We start from the raw sequence: 23,413 nt of genomic DNA on the forward strand, positions 1-23,413 counted from the left end.
ACTTGCTATAGTCTGGTTTTGACTTGGAGCAGTAGAAGTTGAAACTAGTTCTGTAGGACTGCACAACGACCCCTAGTCCCCGTATTTGAGTATTTCATCCGCGTAATGGCTTCCACATCCTGTTAGAGATCCTTGTGGTTCTTTGCCAGTCTTTAGAAATCTTCATGTTGCAATGAAGGAAAGAACTCCTCACCTTAGCCCAGGCACTGTTGACTTAACTGAGAATAAGCGTTGTTTATTTGCAGAGTGTTTGTGCTTAGTTCATTAATTGGTGGTGGTTGGCTGTCTGTCAACCAGGGGTTGGTTTCTTCCACTGAAAGAAGGTGACTTTGACCCTGCCACCCTCATCCCATACCACGGGCGGTTCACTCCGTTTCTCGCCATCCGCCAGGGCTGTTGTAAGCTTCCTTCAGGTCCTAGGGGTTGTCCTGATTGGGACTTCACATTTTTAAAGGAAAGTTTCTTTCTTTCTTTCTGTCTTTCTGTCTTTCGACAGGCAGAGTGGACAGTGAGAGAGAGAGAGAGAGAGAAAGGTCTTCCTTTGCCGTTGGTTCACCCTCCAATGGCCGCCGCGGCCGGCGCACCGCGCTGATCCGATGGCAGGAGCCAGGTGCTTCTCCTGGTCTCCCATGGGGTGCAGGGCCCAAACACTTGGGCCATCCTCCACTGCACTCCCTGGCCACAGCAGAGAGCTGGCCTGGAAGAGGGGCAACCAGGACAGAATCCGGCGCCCCAACCGGGACTAGAACCCGGTGTGCCGGCGCCGCTAGGCAGAAGATTAGCCTAGTGAGCCGCGGCGCCAGCCAGGAAAATTTCTGTTCCCCAACATTTTGCAAGCTGATGTTCACATGGAAGATGAAGTGATTGGATCAGGAGTTCTTAGGGTTAAGTGAAAGTGTCTGAGAAGTTGCTTTGTCAATCCCAGTGCTCTTTATAGATGTTAGTATTTCCTCATAGAAAGCCTTGTTAACTTGCACCAGGTTCAGACTGTACTCTTAGAAGAAGCAGGTGAGCAGGGAGTATAACGAGACTAAGAGTCAATCAGAGGCTTGTATCCCAGCATTTTCTGTATCTATGGCTGTACGTCACGCTGTTTTACTGCTGAGAGCACACCACTAGCATGTGGTTCTCTTAGATGTGGAATGAGCCCTCATTTCCTTTGTTTGGGTTGGCTTTGCCAAACCGCGGTTCGGGGTTTGTTTTCTTGTCATTTAGTGTCCTCTGCTGGCAGTTTCTAGTATACTCATCCTATCAAAATTACTGAGCATTTAAATGAGTGGGATGAGGAAATCCATCATTTTGTAGCCATCCCAGTAATCACTGATTCAGACAAGAATCTTTTTGCTGTAGAAGCCGTTGGTAAAGGTTTCTATTAGAGTCAGGACCTTCACCCAGTTTCAGAGGACTCCCCCATAGCCTGCCTACTAATTGCAAAGGGGGAGACCATACCTTTGCAAATGGAGAGATCCAGTGACTACCACTTTTTTTAAAAAAAAGATTTTATTTGAGAGGTAGAGTTACAGACAGAGAGAGGGAGAGACAGAAAGGTCTTCCATCCACTTATTCACTCCTGAAATGGCTGCAGTGGCTTAAACCAGGAACCAGGAGCTTCTTGCGGGTCTCCCATGCGAGTGCAGGGGCCCAAGCACTTGCACCATCTTCCACTGCTTTCCCAGGCCATAGCAGAGAGCTGAATCGGAAGTGGAGTAGCTGGGATTTGAACTGGTGCCCATATAGTATGCCAGTGCCACAGGCAGAGGCTTTACCCGCTATGCTACAGTGCCGGCTCAGTGTCTACCACTTGAACCAATGGATGCCACAAAAAGGTTAGGTGCACATCTTATGTTCCTGATGTCATGTCTGGAGGACATGAAGCGGTGACCAGGTAAACCCCCCAGAATACATAAGGTAGACTTTTCAGAAATACCAATGTCATGAAATACACCAGGGGGAAAAAAAGAATGTTTTAGGCTAAAAGAGGGCACAGAAGAAAAACAGCAAAATGCAGTGTATGAACCAATATTCAAAAGCAGAACAGTTGGGATTCTTGAAGATGCCTTCTGAACTAGAGAATGCCCACATAGGAACTTGAAGGAGTGTGATAATGGTTGTGTAGGAGGTCTTAGGAGAGAGATACCTGTGAGTAAGTATTTGCAGGAAACTGATAACTGCAGTGGCCATTTTTTCCTTTCACATTTTCATTAAGAAAAATTTAAAATGTACCAAAAGGTGTTTTTTTTTAAAGCTTTTACTTACTTATTTGAGAGCAACTTTTTTTTTTTTTTTTTTGGACAGGCAGAGTGGACAGAGAGAGAGAGAGAGAGAGAGAGAAAGGTCTTCCTTTTACCGTTGGTTCACCCTCCAATGGCTGCCGCGGCCGGCGCACTGCGCTGATGCAATGGCAGGAGCCAGGTACTTATCCTGGTCTCCCATGGGGTGCAGGGCCCAAGTACTTGGGCCATCCTCCACTGCACTCTCTGGCCACAGCAGAGAGCTGGCCTGGAAGGGGGGCAACCGGGACAGAATCCGGCGCCCTGACCGGGACTAGAATCCGGTGTGCCAGCACTGCAAGGCAGAGGATTAGCCTATTGAGCCACAGCGCCGGCTTACTTACTTATTTGAAAGACAAAGTGAGACAGAGAGAAATCGTTCATCCACTGGTTTACTCTCCACATCCTTGCAACTGGTGCAGCTGAGCCAGACCATCTCCTATGCAGGTCTGCCAGGTGGGTGGCAGAGACCCAACTACTTGAGCTGTCATCTGCTGCCTCCTAGGGTGCACATGAACAGGAAGCTGGACTTGGAAATGGAGCTGGGATCTGAACCTAAGCATTCTGGTAGAGGATGCGGGCACCCTGAGTGGTGTCTTAACTGCTGCACTGAGAAGTTTCTGAAACAGCGTACTGCTATGCACAAAGGTTGTTCACATGAGGTGTGGCCATGAGGTTATAAAACTAAAATCCCGAACTTTGAATTCATTTTGTGCTCTTAGGATTGTGCCTACAGTTAGGTATCACTCTTTCACCCCCTCTTTTCCCAGGTCCACTTGTTTTTTTTTTTTTTTTTTTTTTTTGACAGGCAGAGTGGACAGTGAGAGAGAGAGAGAGAGAGAAAGGTCTTCCTTTGCCGTTGGTTCACCCTCCAATGGCCGCCGCGGCCGGCGCACTGCACTGATCCGAAGGCAGGAGCCAGGTGCCTCTCCTGGTCTCCCATGGGGTGCAGGGCCCAAGGACTTGGGCCATCCTCCACTGCACTCCCGGGCCACAGCAGAGAGCTGGCCTGGAAGAGGGGCAACCAGGACAGAATCTGGCGCCCCGACCGGGACTAGAACCCGGTGTGCCGGCGCCGCAAGGCAGAGGATTAGCCTAGTGAGCCACGGCGCCGGCCTCCCAGGTCCACTTGTAAGGCAGTGTTGTAGTAAGGCCTCATTCCTATTGCCCTCTTTTTCCAGATTGCCGCCCATTGTTCGAGGAGGGGCCATTGACAGATACTGGCCCACCGCTGACGGGCGCCTGGTTGAGTATGACATAGATGAAGTGGTGTATGACGAAGACTCGCCTTATCAGAACATTAAAATTCTGCACTCGAAACAGTTTGGAAACATTCTCATCCTCAGTGGGGATGTTAGTAAGTATTCCATCCCTGCCCTGATGCATCCCTGGGTGGCGGTGTGCTTTCCAGACAGGTACTTCCATTGTCCAGGTTTGTATTTGACATTGCTGTTGTTTGAGATGCACATTGTCTGGGCTTTCACGTAAACTTTGTTTTGACATAGCTTTTTCTCAGTAATAGCGTTGCAGAAGAAAGTGTCAAACCTAAGCAGACCAGCTAGCATCATAAAGAAACCAAGAACTCACCAGGGAATGTCAGCAGTTAGGTTGCTATGGTTTCACCTAAACCCCAGGCCATTTTGTCTCCCATTATTTTGAAGCAATCCTCAGATAGATTATTACATCGGTTGAGATGAAGTTGATTTTTCACCAGTCAGCATGTGAGAACATTCTGAGGACCTCATTTTCTTCCCAGGGACTGCTGTCCATTTGTATTTTGTCAGATGAGCAGTGTTGATGAAAGTTACATATCCACGCTGTAGACAGTCTTTTAAGATGGCTTGTATTTGAGGTTACAGCCCTGCACTACCTAGTGTGCTGAGAGCTCAGGGGCTTTGTGTGTGCGAGTGGAGTTGCCATCTTGGGTCTCTGTTTTTCCCTCTAGACTTGGCGGAGAGTGATTTGGCGTATACCCGGGCCATCATGGGCAGTGGCAAAGAAGATTATACTGGCAAAGATGTGCTGATCCTGGGAGGTGGAGATGGAGGCATACTATGTGAAATAGTCAAACTGAAACCAAAGATGGTCACTATGGTGGAGATATCCTTTGTTGTATAAGGCAGCAAGTTCACTGGGCTTCTTTGTGTCTTTTTACAAAACATTTTTATTGAAATACAGTGCACATGCCAAGAGCTTTTGTGTCTAAGGCTCAAATTAATGTTAGGTACACAAATATGCTATGTACACTCCCTTGAGAAAAACATTTCAAGGTGGGCACCTGGCACACCATTAACGTTCAGATCTGCCTGGGACACTCTTAGCCCATATCCGAGAACCTGGGTTTGTGTCCCGGCTCCCTGCGGCTGTGCACCCTGGGAGGCAGCGGGTGGTGACTTCTGTAGTTGAGTCGCTGCTACCCAACTGGGAGATGAAGCTTGACTTCCTGCTTTCAGCCTGGCCAGGCCCTGGCTGTTGTGCACATTTGAGAAGTGAACTGGCAGATGGATGGTCTCTCTTTCCCTTTCTGTGTCTCTATATGTGTATCTACCTTTCAAAAAACTAAACATTACAAAAGAAAAGGTTTCAGTTTACCACCAGCAGCCTTTTATGTGGCCACAAAGAAATAGCCAGTCATGTCGTTGAGAATAAAAGAGCAAGTGACTTTGATATCATGTTTACTCTCTCAGCAGTTGCTGAAATTGCTTTCTTAAGCACCTCCCCAAATTGGGATCAGCATACAGCGTCCACCCTATATATCCTTGGACTCTGCATCCAGGGGTTCAACCCGTCATGGATTGAAAGTATCTGGAAGAGCCCCTGCTGGATGGCCTAGTGATTAGGACGTCCGAGTCCCATGCCTGGAGTGCATCAGTTCAGTTCTAGCTCTGGCTCCTGATTCTGGCTTCCTGCTAATGCCAGCCTTGCGGGTAGTAGCTTAACCTGCTGTGCCACAATGCTGGGCAAGGTTTCTTCTTCTTCTTCTTTTTTTTTTTTTAAAGTTTATTTATTTGAAAGTCGCAGTTTCACAGAGAGAAGAGAGGCAGAGAGAGAAGGAGAGGTCTTCCATCCGCTGGTTCACTCCCCAAATGGCTGCAATGGCTGGAACTGCACCGATCCGAAGCCAGGAGCCAGGAGCTTCTTCCTGGTCTCCCACATGGGTGCAGGGGCCCAAGGTGTTGGGCCATCCTCCACTGCTTTCCCAGGCCATAGCAGAGAGCTGGATCAGAAGTAGAGTAGCTGGGTCTCAAACCGGCACCCGTATGGGATGCCAACGCTTCAGGACAAGGCGTTAACCCACTGTGCCACAGCGCCAGCCCCAAGGGGACGGTTTCTAAAACAAGATACAATAAATATAAGCCATAGAGGAAACTTACTGACACAAACGACTACTTTGAAATAAACTCTGGACCAGGGCAGGCATTTGGCAGAGTGGTTAAAACACTTGAGGTGCTTATGCCCCTTATCTGAGGGCCTAGCTTTGGGTTCCAGTTTTGCTCCTGGTTCCAGCTTTCTGCTGATGCACACTCTGGGAGGCAGCAGGTGACGGCTCAAGTTGTTGGGTCCTTGCTAACCCTATGGGAGACCTGCATTGAGTTCCAGGCTCCTGGTGTTGGCCTGGTCCTGTGCAGCCACTGTGAGTATTTGAAGCATGAACCAGTGGATGGAAGATCTTTCCCCATGTCTCTCTGCCTCTCAAATAAATTTTTAGTAATTAGAAAATACCCGGGCTGGCGCCGCAGCTCAATAGGCTAATCTTCTGCCTGCGGCGCTGGCACACCGGGTTCTAGTCCCAATTGGGGCACTGGATTCTGTCCCAGTTGCCCCTCTTCCAGGCCAGCTCTCTGCTGTGGCCCGGGAGTGCAGTGGAGGATGGCCCAAGTGCTTGGGCCCTGCACCCCATGGGAGACCAGGAGAAGCACCTGGCTCCTGGCTTCGGATCAGCGCGGTGCGCCGGCCGCAGCGCACCAGCCGCAGCGGCCATTGGGGGGGTGAACCAACGGCAAAGGAAGACCTTTCTCTCTGTCTCTCTCTCTCACTGTCCACTCTGCCTGTCAAAAAAAAAAAACTCAAAAAATTTGCATCTTTCCATTGTGTATTCCTTAATACAGTATAACAACTATTTGCATTTTATTAGATATTATAAATAATGTAGAGGTGATTTAAAATATATAAGTTGCATGGATACACTGTGCTATTTTTTATGAGATTTTGGTATCCACAAGGGATCTTGGGCAAAATGTATTATAAAACCTTTGTGTTTGTGTTAACTTTTTTGTTAAAGTGCTACTGTTCTTTGACATGTCCAAATTCTCCTTAACCATTTTTGTACATTGACCAAATGGTGATTGATGGATGCAAGAAATACATGAGAAAAACGTGTGGTGATGTTTTAGACAATCTTAACGGAGACTGCTATCAGGTAATTATATTTTCTGGTAACAGATTTTTATGTCAGTTGATGATCTAATTGATATGTTATTAATTGGAATTGTGCCTTCTTAAAACAGCTTTCAGTATAATGATGAAGATAAATGGCTTGTCTTTTCATGCGTTTTATAGATATGTTTTTATTTACCATGGAGGTGTCCAGGTAATAAGGAAACTGCCAACTCCAGATTCTCTGAATTGAATAGCCTTACATTTTCTAGGAAAGATGTCATGTGCCTTCTTATGACCTGGTCCCACCATTGTGTCTGTATCCCGAGTAATCTCTTTGAGTTTTGTTCTTTCAGAAGGAATTTGGATATTTAATTGGTAGGTATATATAATTAAAATGTTTGGGGTAGGAATAATTACTTCCTGCTAATGAGCAATTAGTTTCTCTCCTAAGTTCTACTGTGCCTTAAAGTTGACCAGCAATTACATCATGTGCGGTATGCTTTGTATTGTATTTTGGGAATGTATGTGTTTGGTGCTTGTTAGAGCCAGATATGCAATGCAAGCAAATGCATGTTGTGACAGAATCGTTCATGTATGGGGGCACTTGAAAATGTTCATGGAAATTCAATTAAAATATTATTTTGGTTCAAAAATTATTAAGTCAATGCTTATGAGGGGTCTTAGCTCATGGAAAATGTGTATTATGAAAAATCTGCCCGGATTTTAACAATTTTTTGCACCAAAATAAGCTTACCTTGTAATTCCTTTTTTCCTTAAACTTTTTGATGTACGTTTTTAAGTAGGAATATTTGTCAATGGCTAGGAAAGCAATCTGTAGACCTGAGAGCAGAGAGCCAACCTGAAGTCAGAGCACCAAAGGCAGATGGTGACTAGGACAGTCAAGGAAAAAGGTGTGTGTGTGTGTGTGTGTGTGTGTGTGAGTGTACACGCGTGTTCTCAAAAAGTATGTATTGTAAGAATATGTGAATGAATAGTATTAAGCCAACCCTTACCATGAACCCCGTAGTACAAATCCCAGCTTGAAGCAGCCTTTGAGGAATTTGGTGCATCTTCCCCCTTCTCTCTGGAACAGCACAGCCACCAGAGGGAGCCTGGAAAATTGTTTTGAGGCTGAGAGTTCTCCCTTAGCTGTCAAGACATGGAGTGGCTGGCTGGCTGGCTGGCTGGTTGTGTGTGTGTGTTTGTGTGTATGTAGGGGGGGAATGGTCCTTGTCTGTGGGATCAGGAGATACTGGTCTGCCTGCCCTGGGGGCATGCAAGCCCCTTAGCCATTAAAGTAGATAGCAGGTTTTTGTAACTGCTCATTATGTGATAAACAATTACTCTGCTTAACATTTTTTAGAATATTAAATATTCTGTGCCCCTCTATTTGTTTTATGATTAGAATAACCTTAGTAGAATGAAGTTAGTATACCAAGAAAACTAAAAATTTTTGTATGTACATACTTTCTAAATAAAAGTCTAGTAACTTATAAAGAATTCTGTAATATGTCTAAGTAGAATTTAGCTCAGAAATGTAAATATGTGAGTTTTAAGAGATCTGGCAATATAATGTATTATATGAATGAATTGAAGGAGAAACAGAATGAGTATTTGGTACAGCAGTTAATACCTCTTGGGATACCCCCATGTCCTCCGAAATAGTTTTTTTTTTAAAGGAGAGACAGTAATAACAAAGAATTTTTTAAAAATCTTTATTTATTTATTTATTTATTTGAATGTTAGTTATACACAAAGAGACAAGGAGAGGCAGAGAGACAGAGAGGTCTTCTGTCCGCTGGTTCACTCCCCAGTTGGCTGCAGCGGCTGGAGCTGCGCTGATCCGAAGCCAGGAGCCAGGAGCTTCTTCCGGGTCTCCCACGTGGGTGGCAGGGGCCCAAGGACTTGGGCCATCCTCTACTGCTTTCCCAGGCCATAGTAGGGAGTTGGATAGGAAGTGGAGCAGCCAGGACTTGAACCAGCACCCATATGGGATGCCAGCACTGCAGGCGGCAGCTTTTCCCCTTATGCCACAGCACCAGCCCTCAGACAAAGAATTTAAGGATATTTAGGTTGTCATTCAATTTTTAAAATAATTTTATTTGAGAGGCAGAGTTAGATTGATCTTCTATTCACTAGTTCACTCCAAAATTGGCTACAGTAGCTGGTGCTGGCACAGGCTGAAGCCACGAGCCTGGAACTCTGCCTCGGTCTCTCACATGGGTTGCAGGGGCCTGGATACTCAGGTCATCTTCCACTGCTTTCCCAGGTGCATTAGCAGGGAGCTGGATAGGAAGTAGAGCAGCTAAGACTTGAAGCAGTGCTCATGTGGGATGCGAGTGTTACAGGCATTGGCTTGATCTGCTGCACCGTAACATTGGACCTGATAGTCACTCACAAACTACCGAAATGTATTGTAATAGAAATTTAATGATAAAGCTATAGTAAGTCATAAAATACCAAATAAAGGGCAAATGCCATTTCCACTACAATTAGAAACAAGATAAAGATTCATTGCTTATTTTCACCATTGGTTTTGAGGTAGGAAAATGAAAATAGTATAAAAATTATTTATAAATGATAAAAATCTTTAGAAAATGTAAGAAAGCTTTCTAGAAAATCCGTTTACATTGTAAGCACTTGGTCAAGTGATTGGATAGGCTCAAACTTTTTACTGCTATGTTCAGTGCCAGATAGTTTGGGTGGAGGTAAGAGGTGGGCAGGAAAGCCATTCAGAGTAATGATCAAGTCTGAAATGCCTAGGAATAAACATAAGAATGGGGAAAGTGATAGGAATTATGTTGTTGTCTTATTGAAAGACACCAAATAAAGTGTGAATATGTGGAGAGGCATGTTAGGTTTCTGGCATGGAAATTATAGCACAATGTTTATTTCTTCCCAGCTATAAGTGATTCGAATCAGAATCCCAAGCCAGTGAGTATGGGGCTTAAAGGTTTTAAAGTTCATTTGTAAAACTGTCTAAGTAGCCTAGAAAACTTTAGAAATTAATCGTAGTGAAGGGAGATGTGTTAAATTTTGTTAATTTACTGTAAGGTTCAGTAATGAAATAGGAAATACAATGCAGGAATAGACTACTGGATAAGAAGAATGTCACAGGAGCTTGAATACATCTGAATGTGTAGTCCCACACACATATAAATAGATGGGCTAAACTGCATTTCAGTTCATCTGGGAGCAGGGTGTTGTTGATTCAGAAGCCATGTCGGCATACTTGATGACCCATCTGAGTGAGAACACAGTCGTCTAAGCGTAGAAACCTTAGAAATGGGAATTTCTGTGATTTCAGCTGTAGATACAAAAACTAATACATTGAGCAAAATTTGGAGAGTTTATTCTTGGAGTTGGGAAATGTTCTAAAGAAAGCCAAGACACTTAGACATTGTTTATGGTGTTGGGTGTCATTACCAAGCCAGAAGGTGGAGTAGACAAAAATGGTAACAAACATGACAGGGCTTTCATCCCCGGAGTAATACAAAAAGCCCTTATGACTCAAGATTTTAAAATGAGGTTAGTTCCATATAAAGAGGGATATAAAGGCTATGAAGTGATATTCTCAGGAAAGTCGGCCTGTAAGAATACCACAAGGTGCTCACCTGTTTCGGTGGCCCAGGAAGTTCATGTGAAGATAGTAGCAACAGGCTTGGCAAAATTTAGAAGGATGCTGTCCTGTGCTAGGGAGGATGAGAGGAAACAGGTGCTTGTATATACTGCTGGTTGGAGCATCAGTTGCTGCCAAAGCTCAAAACCAAAACAAACGTGACTTGCACCTTGGCAGCCATACAGAGGCATCAGTACAGGGAGATTTGTTAGAGCTATGCTTGTAGAGGTCAAAGCCTGGCATTGACCAGAGTAGAACATTGTTAGTGGAATAGTATTAATTTTAAAACTATATTTTAAAAATTTGAGAGTCCGAGAGAGCTCCCATCTACTGGTTCACTCTCCAGATGTCCCCAGTGGCAGGGGCTGAGACCGAAGTCATGAACACAGTCCAGGTCATTCATGCAGGTAGCAAGGACTCGAATTAACTGAACTGTTACGCAGGAAGCTGCAATCAAGGTGGTATAAGGAATCCACCCAGGGATTCTGATAGGAGATACAGGCATCTGAACTGGAGTTGTAACTGTTAGGCCAAACACTTGCCCTCGTATAATTAAAAATAAAAATATATATATATTCATTACTCAGAAATGTTAGGGGAAAATGTCCACGTTCAGAATAATGTGTGATCCAAGTTTCACAAAAGAATATGCAAGTGAGCATAAGAATATATGAGAGAATGGAAAAATCAGGAGCATAGCAAATAGGATTAATACCAGATTAACGTAGATTGAAGGCAGCTGCAATATTAATACTGGCTGCATGTTTGCATAATTTGGATTTCTATGATGCATTAAGTGAAGTAAGTTATAAAACAATAGGACAATTAAATTCTTGAAAAAAATTATGGCTGTGAGGCTAAGTAAAAGAACATTCATGGAAGAAAAATGCAAGATAGATTATCTTAGGGAATTGTGGCGTACTTGATTGCTGACTTGTTATGTGTGAGGTTTTTTTTTAATATGAGTGTGTTTTCTGTTAATTAGAAAAATGAAAGAATATCTCCTGCCTAGTTCAGGCTGTTGCCTAGAGTTGTACGTGTCCTCAGCAAATAGCGTTAATACTCAAAGATGAGGCTGACCCCAACTTGGTTCCTGTACAGGAGTCCTTTCTTATCTGTTCAAGATACAGTCCAAGTGGCTCCCTGGATCCTTGCACAGTGCTGAATCTTCTGTGTACTTTGCTTTTCCCTGCACTTATATATATGTGTGCTAAAGTTTAATGAGACAATAAAAAATTATCAAGTTATAATCAAGTAGAATATTTATGGTTGTGTACTGTAACAAGATCACCAGCATTACTTACTACTCTTGCACTTTGGGGCTGTTATTCAGTAAAATAGTGGTTGTTTGCACATTAGCTCTGTGACTCTGACCCCATAACAGTTGATCTGATGACAGCTACTGAGTGACTTAGGGCGAGTAGTGAATGCCGCTTTGGCTACACTAGACAAAGGGTAATTCCTTTTATTGGTAGGATGCAGCAAGATTTTGGTGTGTCATTTAACACAGGATTTATTTCTTGGATTTTTAATTTTTTTAAAAAAGATCTATTTATTTAAAGGCAGAGTCACAGAGAGAGAAAGAGACACATTGATCTGTATCTACTGGTTTATCGTTTATCCCTCAAATGGCTGCAACAGCAAGGTCTGGGCCATGCCGAAGCCAGGAGCCTGGGACTCCATCTGCATCTCCCAAGTGGATGGCAGGGGCACAAGTGCTTGGGTCATCTTCCACTGCTTTTCCCAGACACCTTACTTAGCAGGGAGTTGGATTGGAAGTGGAGCAGCTGGGTCTCCAGCTGGGACCCATGGGATGCCAGCATTGCAGGCGGTAGGTTAAATCGCTGCGCTACAGTGTCAGCCCCTTTTAAAGCTTTTATTTATATATTTGAGAGGCAAACATGGAGAAAGCTCCTATCTTCTAGTTCACTCCTACATCTGGACTGTGTTGAAGCTGGGAGCCAGGATGTTGATCCAGGTCTCCCTGGAGTGTGGCAGGGATGGAACTACTTGACCCGTCTCCTGCTGCTTCCCAGGAAGCGGAAGTCAGAAATGGAACCGAAGCTGCAGCACAGGTGCTTTGATCTGGGATGCTGGTGTCCCAAGCAGTGTCTTAAGCATTAAGCTGCATGTCTGCTACTATTTCTGGAATGTTTCGTTGGTTTTGGACTGTGGTTGACTGAAGGTAATGAAGCCATGGAAAGCAGACCACAGATAGAGGCACTGCTGTATTTACTAAAGCACCTGTGTGTGAATCCCAGTCCTTAACTGCCACACTCCTCTCCTCGATGACCCCGAGATAGTGGATGCTATTACTTTATTATCAGCAGTATATTAGAGAAAATTGAAAAAATGGAGGTTTAAAATGCTTGCAGTGCTGGCATCTCATGGAGCACCAGTCCAGGTCCCTGCTAATGCACCTGGGGAATCCCAAGTGCTTGGGCCCCTGCTATCCATATGGAAGACCCAGATGGAGTTCCTGGCTCCTGGCTTCAGCCTGGCCCAGCTCTGGCTGTTGCAGCCATCTGGGGGTTGAGCCAGCAGATGGAAGATGACTCTGTCTCTCTCTACCTTGCCCATAAATAAGAATATCTAAAAAAGTTTAGAAGGCTGAGGTGCAAAAATCAGTGAACAGCCAAGTTATTTAGTGCTTAGTATAATAGAAAGATCAGAATGGAGGTAGTAGTAGGAGAAGCAGTATAGATTAGAATTCAGAGTATGCACTTGACTCTCAGATCGTTCCTTGGTGTACTTCCTGGCTTATTTTTCTTCTTAGGTGCCTTTGGGCAAGCTGCATCTTCTCTTGTTTGTTTCTCGGGAAAATGGGGTAATACATGAAGTCAGAAGCCGAGCATCTCTTCCTTTTCAGCGTCGTGGACATGGATGAAAGTCTCTTGTTGCTCTGACAGGTGCTGCGGGTCTAGGCCCCAGCTTGCATCTGCCCTTTCTCTGCTGTCTGTTAGTTGTCTGCTATTGGTTCATGACAACCGCATGTGTTTGCTTAGTTGCTGAATTCCTGTTCTCTCTGGAAGGTTCTCATAGAAGACTGCATTCCGGTACTGAAGAGGTACGCCAAAGAAGGGAGAGAGTTTGACTATGTGATTAATGACTTGACAGCTGTCCCAATCTCTACATCTCCAGAAGAAGGTAGATCCCGTTTCTGTTCTGTTGACTAAGAAACTGCACAGAAACGTTTGTCTTGGCACCGTGTGAGGGCAAAGGGGATGTTAGAGATAGGTGACTCGATGAAGTTCATCATTCTTCAAAGGGACTTAAACTGAGGCCCATGATGGAAAGAGGCTGGATTTGGGTTTAACTGCTAGTCCGCCACTAAATGAGTCAATTAACTCAGTCACGTGAAATCAATGTTAATATAAAAATGGCTCACTGAGACGTTAAATTATTTTATAAATTTTTTTTAAAGATTGATTTATGTATTTGAAAGTCAGAGTTACACAGAGAGAGAAGGAAAGGCAGAGAGAGAGAGAAAAATCTTCCATCCGCTGATTCACTCCCCAGTTGGCTGCAATGGCCGGAGCTGCGCCGATCCAAAGCCAGGAGCCAGGAGCTTCTTCTGGGTCTCCCACATGGGTGTAGGGGCCCAAGGACTTGGGCCATCTTCTACTGCTTTCCCAGGCCATAGCAGAGAGCTGGGTCGGAAGTAGAGCAGTCGGGACTCGAACTGGCGCCCATATGGGATGCTGGCACTGCAGGTGGCGGCTTTACCCGCTACACCACAGCGCCGGCCCCTTAAAGCAGTTTTCTTTAGATTTCAGCCACTGCCTTTCTGTCAAATCTTTATTGATGTTGTGAAAGTAGTCCTAAGGGGACATACTTTTTTTCTGATGGACATACATTTGATTTTGACCTTGCTTTTGTGTGTGTGACTCTGCATGTGAGACATCAGGTATGTATCTGTATCTTTAAAAAAAATGTTTATTTTCTATTTTCTTCCTGTACTTGAGAGAGAGAGATTGTTCTTTCGTCTGCTGCTTCACACCCCAAATGGCCCTAACAGCCAAGGCTGAGCCAGGCCAAAGCCAGGATCCAGGAACGCCATCTGAGCCTCCCACTTGGTGGGTGGCAGGGGCCCAAGTACTTGGGCCATCATCCCCTTCCTTCTCATGTGTATGAGCAGAGGGTTGGGTTAGAAGCAGAGGAGCTGGGGCATCCCAAGCAGCGGCTCAACCCATGGCACCACTTACCCCCACCCAGACTACTTTCTTGCCACTCAGGAGCAAACTTTCGGTATTGATCTTAAGCTCCTCACTCTTGCTTCTTTCTTTCTCTTCTCCCGCACTCCCTCCCTCTCTGTTGTTGAGTTTAGAGTGGATAGCTGTCTTTAGATGCTGTTGTTGCGTGCAAGCTCATATTTATGCAACCTAATGTCTTTTTACCATGCAGATTCCACATGGGAGTTTCTCAGACTGATTCTTGATCTCTCTATGAAAGTGTTGAAACAGGATGGGAAATACTTCACACAGGTATGTCACTGAACCGAGTTTCCTCAAAAATCTCAACCAGATGCTCCCAGTTTGACGTTTCCATGAAGATGATCGATATTTATGTCTGTTATAAGGACAAAATGGCAACATCGAATTAGGTTGTTTCAGTAGGTGAATTTGAGTTAATGACTTTGGACTCAAGATTTATCTTGGAGTTTAAAAGTTTCAGACACATAGAAATGGTGAAATTAGAGGAGGCGGAAATGCTCATTACCCTGATTTATTATGCACTGTATACATGCATCAAATTATAACACTCTATACATAAATATAAATAGTGTATGCTAACAAAACATACCTTACAGAACACTTCAGGGAAAGCTGGTCTTGGGCTGTAGTATGAACTGCTGCCACCAGATGGAGACAAAGACTGTGAAAAGCCCATCTATCCACATGTTAAAAACCTTTGGCTGTAGTATGAGCTCCTGCCACCAGATGGAAGCAAATTGTGTTTTTCTCAATCTGTAGAGCATTTTTAGCTGTTGTTGTGTGTGGGTTTTTTTTTTTTTTTTTTTTTTTTTAAGATTTATTTATTTGAAAGGTGGAATTAGCAAGAAGGAGAAAGGAGGACAGTGAGAGAGGTCTTCTGTCCGCTGGTTCGTTCTCCAAATGGCTGCCATGGCCAGAGCTATGCCAGGCCAAAGCCAGGAGCCAGGAGCTTCCGCTGGGTCTCCCACGTGGGTGCAGGGGTCCAAGCACTTAGGCCATCTTCTACAGCTTTCCCAGGCCATAGCAGAGAGCTGGATTGGAAGTGGAGCAGCCGGGACTTAAACCAGCGCTTGTATGAGATGCACTGCAGGCTGCAGCTTTACCCACTACGCCACAGCGCTGGCCCTGAGCATTCCTAGTTTTGAGAGAAAGTTTAAAGATTATATTTCTTAATGTATAAAAATATACATGTAATGTCTTACAAAATCCTCAGCAGTCCTGGCAACAAAGGCTGTGACAGTCCAGTCTTTATATTTGGTGTCCAGATTCCTCGATTCGTAAGCCAGTGGTAAGCGCTCCGGCTGTATTGCTGTCTGGTTTCTGCATGCTGCTGAGTTGACAGAAGAATTCCACTCCTGCTCTCAGTGTTGTATTTGTTTTAAATGAAGCATCACTGTATTTAATTGTCACACACCAGTAGAGTTTCTTACTTCATCCTCCCGAGGAAGAGTTTGCCAGCCGAACGTACGCTGGACGTTTCGTGGAATCTGAGATTAATAATCCTGAAAACTGCATAGCAATTCTAAGGCCCTTGACTAGGCCTCCAGCCTGTCCTGGTTTTCTCCTCGCAGCTGTGGCTTGGTGAAGGAGCTCAAGTCCAGCAGCTGTGTACGAATGCATAGGTCTATCCTTAGAAACAATCTTTAAAAACGTGTGCTGGACTTGACCCTGTAACACAGGGATCTGCAAGTCCCGCCTCCTGCTTGTTTTTGTTGAATTCTCTTGGCACACAGCATGCTCAGTCATGACACTGTGCCTGTGGCTAGGTCCTCACCAGCAGTGCTGGGTACTTGCAGCGGGTGCTGTGTGTTCTGCAAAGCCAGCACTCTTTCCTATCTGGCCTTGTCATAGACAGTGGGTGCAACTAGAAAGTGTAGCCATTTGCTTTTGTCCTGAATGTTTGCCTGGTAGACTGCCTCCTATGGGGACCTGTTGCCTTAGGGTGCAGGGTGATTAGTGGAAACGCTTGCTTAGAATAGCCCCACACGCTGTTCATGAACATCAGTGACTTAGGCTTTGAAAACTTGACTTTTACCAACAATAAATACGTAGATAAGCCCAGGGCCATGGTCTTTTCATGAATTGCTCCACATATGAGCGTGCCGATAGCTTTTCTATGCTCACGTTTGTAACAGAAACAGAAAGCGGTCTCCTAACACCCAGGAACCCCATGGTACATTTGCCCGTTAAGTATGTGCCATGCTGACATCCATATGGAGTAAGGTGTGTCGGCCTGGCCGGGAGAGGTGGTCAGGGCAAGAAGCAGGTAGCTGAACTCAGAACATATGGATGGAGACAGCACTACCTTTTTTGTAACTGCCACTTGACACACTCAGGAGCTACCCAGGAGTCTTGCCATGCCCCGCCCCCTTGCCTTAGTGAGTAGCTCAGAACTAGAGTAAGGTTAATGGTAGGATGAAAATGTTGAGTGGTGATTCACAGTTCGCAAAAGTGAGATGTTCCCTAAGGAACTGCCTGCCTCCCAGCGGTGAGTTTGTGGCGTTAGCAGTGTCACCAGGGCCGCTGGAGGCAGCCTTGGCAGTGTGCCACGAAGCCGAGGTGTGGGTGATGGGATGCGAGCCAATTGCTGGCCCCAGTGAGCTGCAAGATTTTGAATTGGGGAGGAATTGTCTCCTTGGGATTAAGAGATAGGTCCTAGGACTTGACTTCCTCCTTTCTTTTTTAAAAGATTTATTAATTTTTTTTGAAAGGCACAGTTACAGAGAGAGAGGAAGAGACCAAGAGCCAGAGATCTTCTACCTGCTGCTTCACTCCCCAAATGGCCGCTAAAGCCAGGAGGAAGAAGCTTCTTCCGGCTCTCCCATCAAGGTGCAGGGCAGTTAGCAGGGAGCTGGGTCGGAAGTGGAGCAGCCTGGATTTCAGCCGGCGCCCATATGGGACGCCACCGTTGCAGGCGGCGGCTTTACCCGCCATGCCACAGTGCCGTGACTTCCTCCTTTTCTCTCTGACATTCTCTATGAAAAAACCTGTAGGTTATCTGTTGTGTACAACAATACAGGTGTAACATACATGTAAGTTATGGTGCAAAATACCCCAAATCCCTGAGCCCCCCAACCCGACAATGGGCCATTACCAGTACCCTTGATCCATTTCTGTTCTGTTCTAATTCTGCCTGCCTTCTAGAAGTAACCCCTCCTTAGTATCATTTCTGTCCATTCATGTGCTTTCTTTATAGGTGGTTCACACAAGTGTGATTGCCTAAGTCATTATTATTTACCTTGGCCTGCCTTTGAACTTGATGAAAAACATGTCCTTACAGATATGCTCTTCTCTTTTAGTTTTTAGTTATAAAGAAATAGTATATGGCAACTAACTTAGATTTAAAAGATGCAACCAAATACAGATAGTAAAGTTAAACAAGGACGTCTACCTACACGTCATGGGGTCATGGGTGCGTAGAATGTTCTAGAGCTGAAGCTACTGAATTGGGGTTTAGCCCCTGCGTGTGTCCCACTCCTTGTTGTGTCCTTTCCTCTCATCCTTCATGGGTGCTGAATTCTTTGCTGTTAGATTTTTCTCTTGCATCCCCATGACTGTTCTGAAAATGAAAAGAAATATTGTCATTCTATTTAAATACTATCGCATTCCTGGTTTTTTTTTTTTTTTTTTAGTAGCTCTCTATTTCTGGTGAGTTTTTTTTCTTTTTTCATACTGCTTATTGACAGTGTTGGGAAAGAACAGATTGAAACTTTTACCACAGTCTGTGACGAGGTCCTCCTATGTACTCTATATAGAAAGACAAAGCGTGGTGTCAATTTTAAGATGGTAAGGAAAACATTTAACTGTGCACCTTGGTGGCATTTGCAATCTATAGCTTCCCCAGTGGTGATGTGTTCCAAAAACAACCAGGCAATGTTTTCTATTTGCGAAGCTTAAATTACACGTGTGGTGTTTATATGCTCTCATGATGAACTTGATGTTGAAACCAAATTATATGCTGGCCAAGGGCACTTTGGCCAGATCCCACTGCAGGACCCTAGATGATGGGTTACTAAACAGGCTGGCATTGAACGACGATGACGACGTCATGCTGAGAAGTTAAAACTAGTCCAAGGCCAGCTTGCAACAGTTCTTAACCTCTTGCCCAAGGCTGGCTGGCTGGCTGGCTGGCTGGTTGGTTTTGAAATGCCATTCTTAGGAGTTCTTACATCACAGCCTGCCTTTATTTGTAAATATTCTTGCTTTGTACCTGGCTGATTGGAAGCAGATTAATAGGAAAGTTCTTAAGACATAGTGGAATCAGCTCGCAGGTTCCGTAGTCTATTGATTGTTAAGAGCGGCAGAGGTTAAAAGGCAACAGGTAGTAGTAAGTGTCCATTTTGTTTTCTGACTCCATGATGAAAGCACTTGGGGGTGGGATTGCATCATAGTGATGTTACACTCTACTCCGATCCTGCCTGAATCCAAATCTGCATTTTAACAAGATCTCTGTGACTCAGGGGCTCATTAAAGGTTGAGAGGTGCCGCTCTGCTATATGTCTTGGCCAGCACCTCTGGTTCTTTTCTCCTTGTTTTCCTTATGGCCACAGAATGGCTGCTGCAGCCCCAGATGTTACATCCAGTTTATAGGCTGCGGAGAAGTTGAAGGGTGGAACACTGTCTATCTCCTTCATTGTTCAGTATGAAAAGCTTCCCAGAAGCCCCCAGCAGACTTCTGCTGTATCTTACTGACCACCCCTAGCTGCTCAGGAGACTGAAAAAGTGACTGGGAAAGAAGAAAAGTTTAAAAACAATGAAGTCAAGAAAAAGTTTTTGATAGGGAGTGCAAGGTGGTGGATACCCTTGGCATATGTGTTCCGAGTCAACTTGGATTCGTTTATGCTTTGACCAGAGACTTGGGACAGCATGGAGAGTGCGTACAGTTCTGTGGCAACATTTCAGATTCCTAGGATTGCCGTTTAAACCGTTCTGGAAATCAAGAGCATTATCTTTTTGACACTTGATTTTCTACACAATGGTGACCATTACTGAGGAAATTCACCGAATGGGTTATGTGTATGAATCCTTGCTGAATTGCATGGTGTTGATACAATGAACTGTGTCGCTAATGAGAAATTGGTCTCACTGCCTTCTATCGCTTCCTACTCTAATCGTTTGAAATGGCTTGGCAAATGAGGTAGAAAGATAATGACCTAATGGGTCTGTAAATAGAAAGCAGTGCGACTCGTGACAGTACAGAAGCCGTATCTCATTTTCGAGGTGAACTTTATCCAAGCTCCGGTTGTTCCTGTGAGGGCCCTCCTCAGTGGGACTCCAGCCTCCCATTGCTTGCTCCTCTCTCTCCAATTTAGGGCAACTGTGTCAATTTGACGGAAGCACTGTCACTCTACGAAGAACAGCTCGGGCGCCTGTACTGTCCTGTGGAATTCTCAAAGGAGACGGTCTGCGTCCCTTCGTACTTGGAGTTGTATCCTTTCATTGTGACCTTGTGTTGCCAGTAAATCCTACTCCAGGTTAACATTGAAATGCCAGTAATAAGTGGCAGCAGCTGTGCAGCACATAAACGACCACCTCAAACCCGACACCGCCAAAGAAAAGAAAAACCGCCTGATTCTTTAGTCCTGCTCTCAGGTTCTAGGGTGTGGCCCACTCCAGCTTCCCAGGTGCTTTTAATGACCAAGCACCAGCAGTCAGAAGGCGGTCTCCTGGCCTGTGCTGGGAACTAGCTAGGCAGCCAGGCGCACAGCTTCTCAAGCCGCACCTTGACCTGCAGCCCAATCAGAAGTGCCGGGGGCGGGGCCTGTTCTCCCGGTCTTCCTGGGGCTGTGTGTGCATACGAAAGGCTTGGGAAATCCTAGTCTAAGAATGCCGCCCCACCTGTGGCAGGGCAAAGTTCTGAAGACACGCATTCTGCTCTGATGTTAAAATGACCTGGCTTGCCAGGTGCAGTGGGAATCAAGACAAAAGTAAGGCTGGGGCCTGCCAGGGTTCCCAGGAGTGATCGCCGCTGGTTCCACTCAGTGAAGTTAGTCCAGAGAAATCAAGAACGCGGGGCAAAGCTGACACGAGGGCCTTGCTGCAAGTCTGTACTGCATTTCCTTCCCAGAGGCAGACCGCAGCCTGTGGGTCACACCTGCCTCTTCCGCAGTGGCTGCATCCGCTTCTCCTTGCTTGCTGTGACACTGGGACACAGCCGGCACCCTGCAGGCAGCAAGAGACAAGAGCCCTCCGTCGTCTTTCTCTTCCCTGCCTCCTCCTCTTCCGCTCCCGTACCGGCCTGCCTCCCCTGCCCCTCGCGCCCTTCCCTAAATCTTTTGAGACTTAGGAGGCCATAGTGAATCCTTGCCTGCCCTTGGCCTTTTGTCTGCTGAGAACCCCCACCTTGGGGCATCCCAGGCTGCTAAGAGGCCAGCAAGCAAATGTGTTGTTTGAATTTCCTGCTGTGAATCCTTGACTCCCTCACCAGGTGGGTATTTTATACTGTTTGGAAGAAAGCGAAACCTTGAAGACAAATAGTATCCCCTACTCATGTGTGCCGCAACTTGCGTTCCTGACCGCCACACGCTGTACATGCCATCGGAACGAGTCAGGCAATTGATTGTGAATTCCTGCAAGTTTTCTTTTTTTTAATTATTTTTAATTTAAAAACAATGGAAAATGTATATTTTGATGAGCTAGGGTGTTATTTTTTGAAAGTCAGCCGAAGGATGATGAGACAGCACAGCGAAGACTATGAAATGCACTGACCCCTAGAATGTGATTTTTGTTACTTTTTATTTCTGTGTGGGCTTTTTTTTTTCCCTTGGTTTTGCTAGACCTTCCATGTTTAGAGGAATGAGCATCATTGTTTCGTTTCGGAGGGAAGTTCTTGATGGTGTTTCTTTCCCCCAAAATTGACTTAGATGTTAAAATTTGGTGCTTATAAGAGAGAGTTAAAAAATGAATAGCAATGCTTCAATTAAAATTACAAAACAGACATTTCATGTGTTCTGTTGTTTTATTTCAGCCCAGTCCCCTCTTCTGATCTCAAGGAACAAAGGTATCTCCTGGTCTGTTTTTCCTTCTGTCCCTCTGTGTCATTTATCTCTCTGTAATGGCATGGCCTTGAGCAGTAGTGATGACTTCATTTCCACTGTAAATGATACACAGCCTATTACATTTCTCACCTCGTCGTTATGAAGTTGACCTGAGGAAAGCAAAAAAGGTTGCTTGACTGTAAACTTGCAAGTCCGAAGCGTTCTTCTGTTCCAACTCTGTAGTGTGTTAGATGGGGGAATAAAGATGATTTGGGCTAGCTTCCATGAAACTTTGTAGAAGATTCTTGGATACACAGCCTGTGGAATGGCCCGTGGTAGAAGAACAACTTAAATTCTCTAAGAAACTGGATAACATCTTGGTAATGTATCTGTGGGAGCATTCTGAATCAAAGGTGAGCTTATATTCACTAGAATTATAGAAGAGAGATCTCCTGGTTCGTTATTCTGTTGCTTTTCTGAAAGGCTTCTACTTCATCAGGGAAATGAGTTCATTTATGGTGAGTTTGCAATAAACAAAACATTAAAAATTAAATACACAGTGTCCATCTCGAGGTACAATTCGTGTCAACATATACATTCTTCCTGCAAGGTAGGAACAAGCGGTATGAAACCAATATTCTTTAATATGCTTGATTTTATTTTCCTTTTGGATTGGCATGTAAGAAAATCAGTAAGTAAGGTAGAATAAAAGGAGTTACAGTCGTGTTGGGACTCGATAATCCTAACAAATATTTCTCTTGGGTATCTAGGTTAAAAGCAGCGTTAATAGACATAATAGACATGAATTCTCCTCATCCTCTCAAACTGTTTGGTGGTGCTTTGCAAAGGCTCTTGTGTCTGGTGTTAAACATAAAATGATGGCCCCATTATTGTTAGAACACTATTTTAGGTCAGTAGAATTAGATTTTTCCCATTTCAGAAAAGAGACCTAGTATAGCACCTGCTGCCTGAACCTGGTATTATTATTTTTTAAAGAGTTATTTGTTTATTTGAAAGTCAGAGTTACACAGAAAGAGGAGAGGCAGAGAGAGAGAGAGAGGTCTTCCATCCGCTCCCCAATTGGCCGCAATGGCCAGAGCTGAGCCGATGCGAAGCCAGGAGCCAGGAGGGTCTCCCACATGGGTGCAGGGGCCCAGGGGCTTGGGCCATCTTCTGCTGCTTTCCCAGGCCTTAGGAGAGAGCTGGATGGGAAGTAGAGCAGCCGGGTCTCGAACCGGCGCCCATATGGGATGCCAGCACTTCAGGCCAGGGCGTTAACCCACTGCGCAACTGCGCCGGCCCCTGAACCTGGTGTTATTAATATATGGGCATGACTTTACACTTGGAAAACTAGCTTGAGGCCAAGGTAGCAGACCCACTGACAAGTGTGGTGATACAAGGCCTGCTAACAGAGGACAAGAAGTGAAGCGGGTCAGGTAGTGCTGGGCCATGGGAGGTACATTCAGGAGTGACAAAAGGATGTGGGAGGGGTAGGGGAGGTTTGGAAAGAAGTACATTTTTAAATTTTGGGTGATGATAGTGAATTCTTTGAAATAAGTAAATCTTTAAAAGGCAGGTGAATTGCAGAGAGAGAGAGAAAGATAGAAAGATCTTCCATTCACTGGTTCACTCCCCCCAAATGGCCAAAACTGCCAGGGCTGGGCCAGGCCAAAGCCAGGAGCCAGCAACTGCGTCTCTTGCATGTGTGGCATGGGCCCAAGCACTTGTGCCCTTTTCCACTGCCTTCCTATGTACATTAGCAGTGAGCTGGATCAGAAGTGGAGAAGCCAGGACTTGAGCCAGCCCTCACATAGGATGCTGGCTTGTAGACAAGTGTTCAACCTGTTGTGCCACATTGCTGGTACCAATCTGAGTTCGGAGTCCGCTCATTTCTTTGTGTCAGAGAAAGGATAATGTCTGGGCATTTTGAACATTTTTGTCACTTTAAAACAA

General features: G+C 45.1%; 1 protein-coding gene across 1 annotated transcript in view; it reads left to right on the top strand.

Annotated features, from left to right (window-relative positions):
• The window catches only part of SMS (spermine synthase), a 49,154-nt gene extending 27,732 nt beyond the window's left edge, over positions 1–21,422 (top strand). The window contains exons 5-11 of the mRNA XM_008272445.4: positions 3,452–3,627; positions 4,216–4,370; positions 6,601–6,690; positions 13,302–13,416; positions 14,674–14,753; positions 19,796–19,911; positions 20,911–21,422. Coding sequence (XP_008270667.2) covers positions 3,452–3,627; positions 4,216–4,370; positions 6,601–6,690; positions 13,302–13,416; positions 14,674–14,753; positions 19,796–19,911; positions 20,911–20,950 — 772 coding nt within the window. The 3' untranslated portion in view covers positions 20,951–21,422. The remainder of the gene's footprint in view (positions 1–3,451; positions 3,628–4,215; positions 4,371–6,600; positions 6,691–13,301; positions 13,417–14,673; positions 14,754–19,795; positions 19,912–20,910) is intronic.
• Positions 21,423–23,413: the final 1,991 nt, after the last annotated feature.

The sequence above is a fragment of the Oryctolagus cuniculus genome, chromosome X (genome assembly GCF_964237555.1).
Source record: "Oryctolagus cuniculus chromosome X, mOryCun1.1, whole genome shotgun sequence".
In the NCBI taxonomy this organism is placed as follows: domain Eukaryota; kingdom Metazoa; phylum Chordata; class Mammalia; order Lagomorpha; family Leporidae; genus Oryctolagus; species Oryctolagus cuniculus.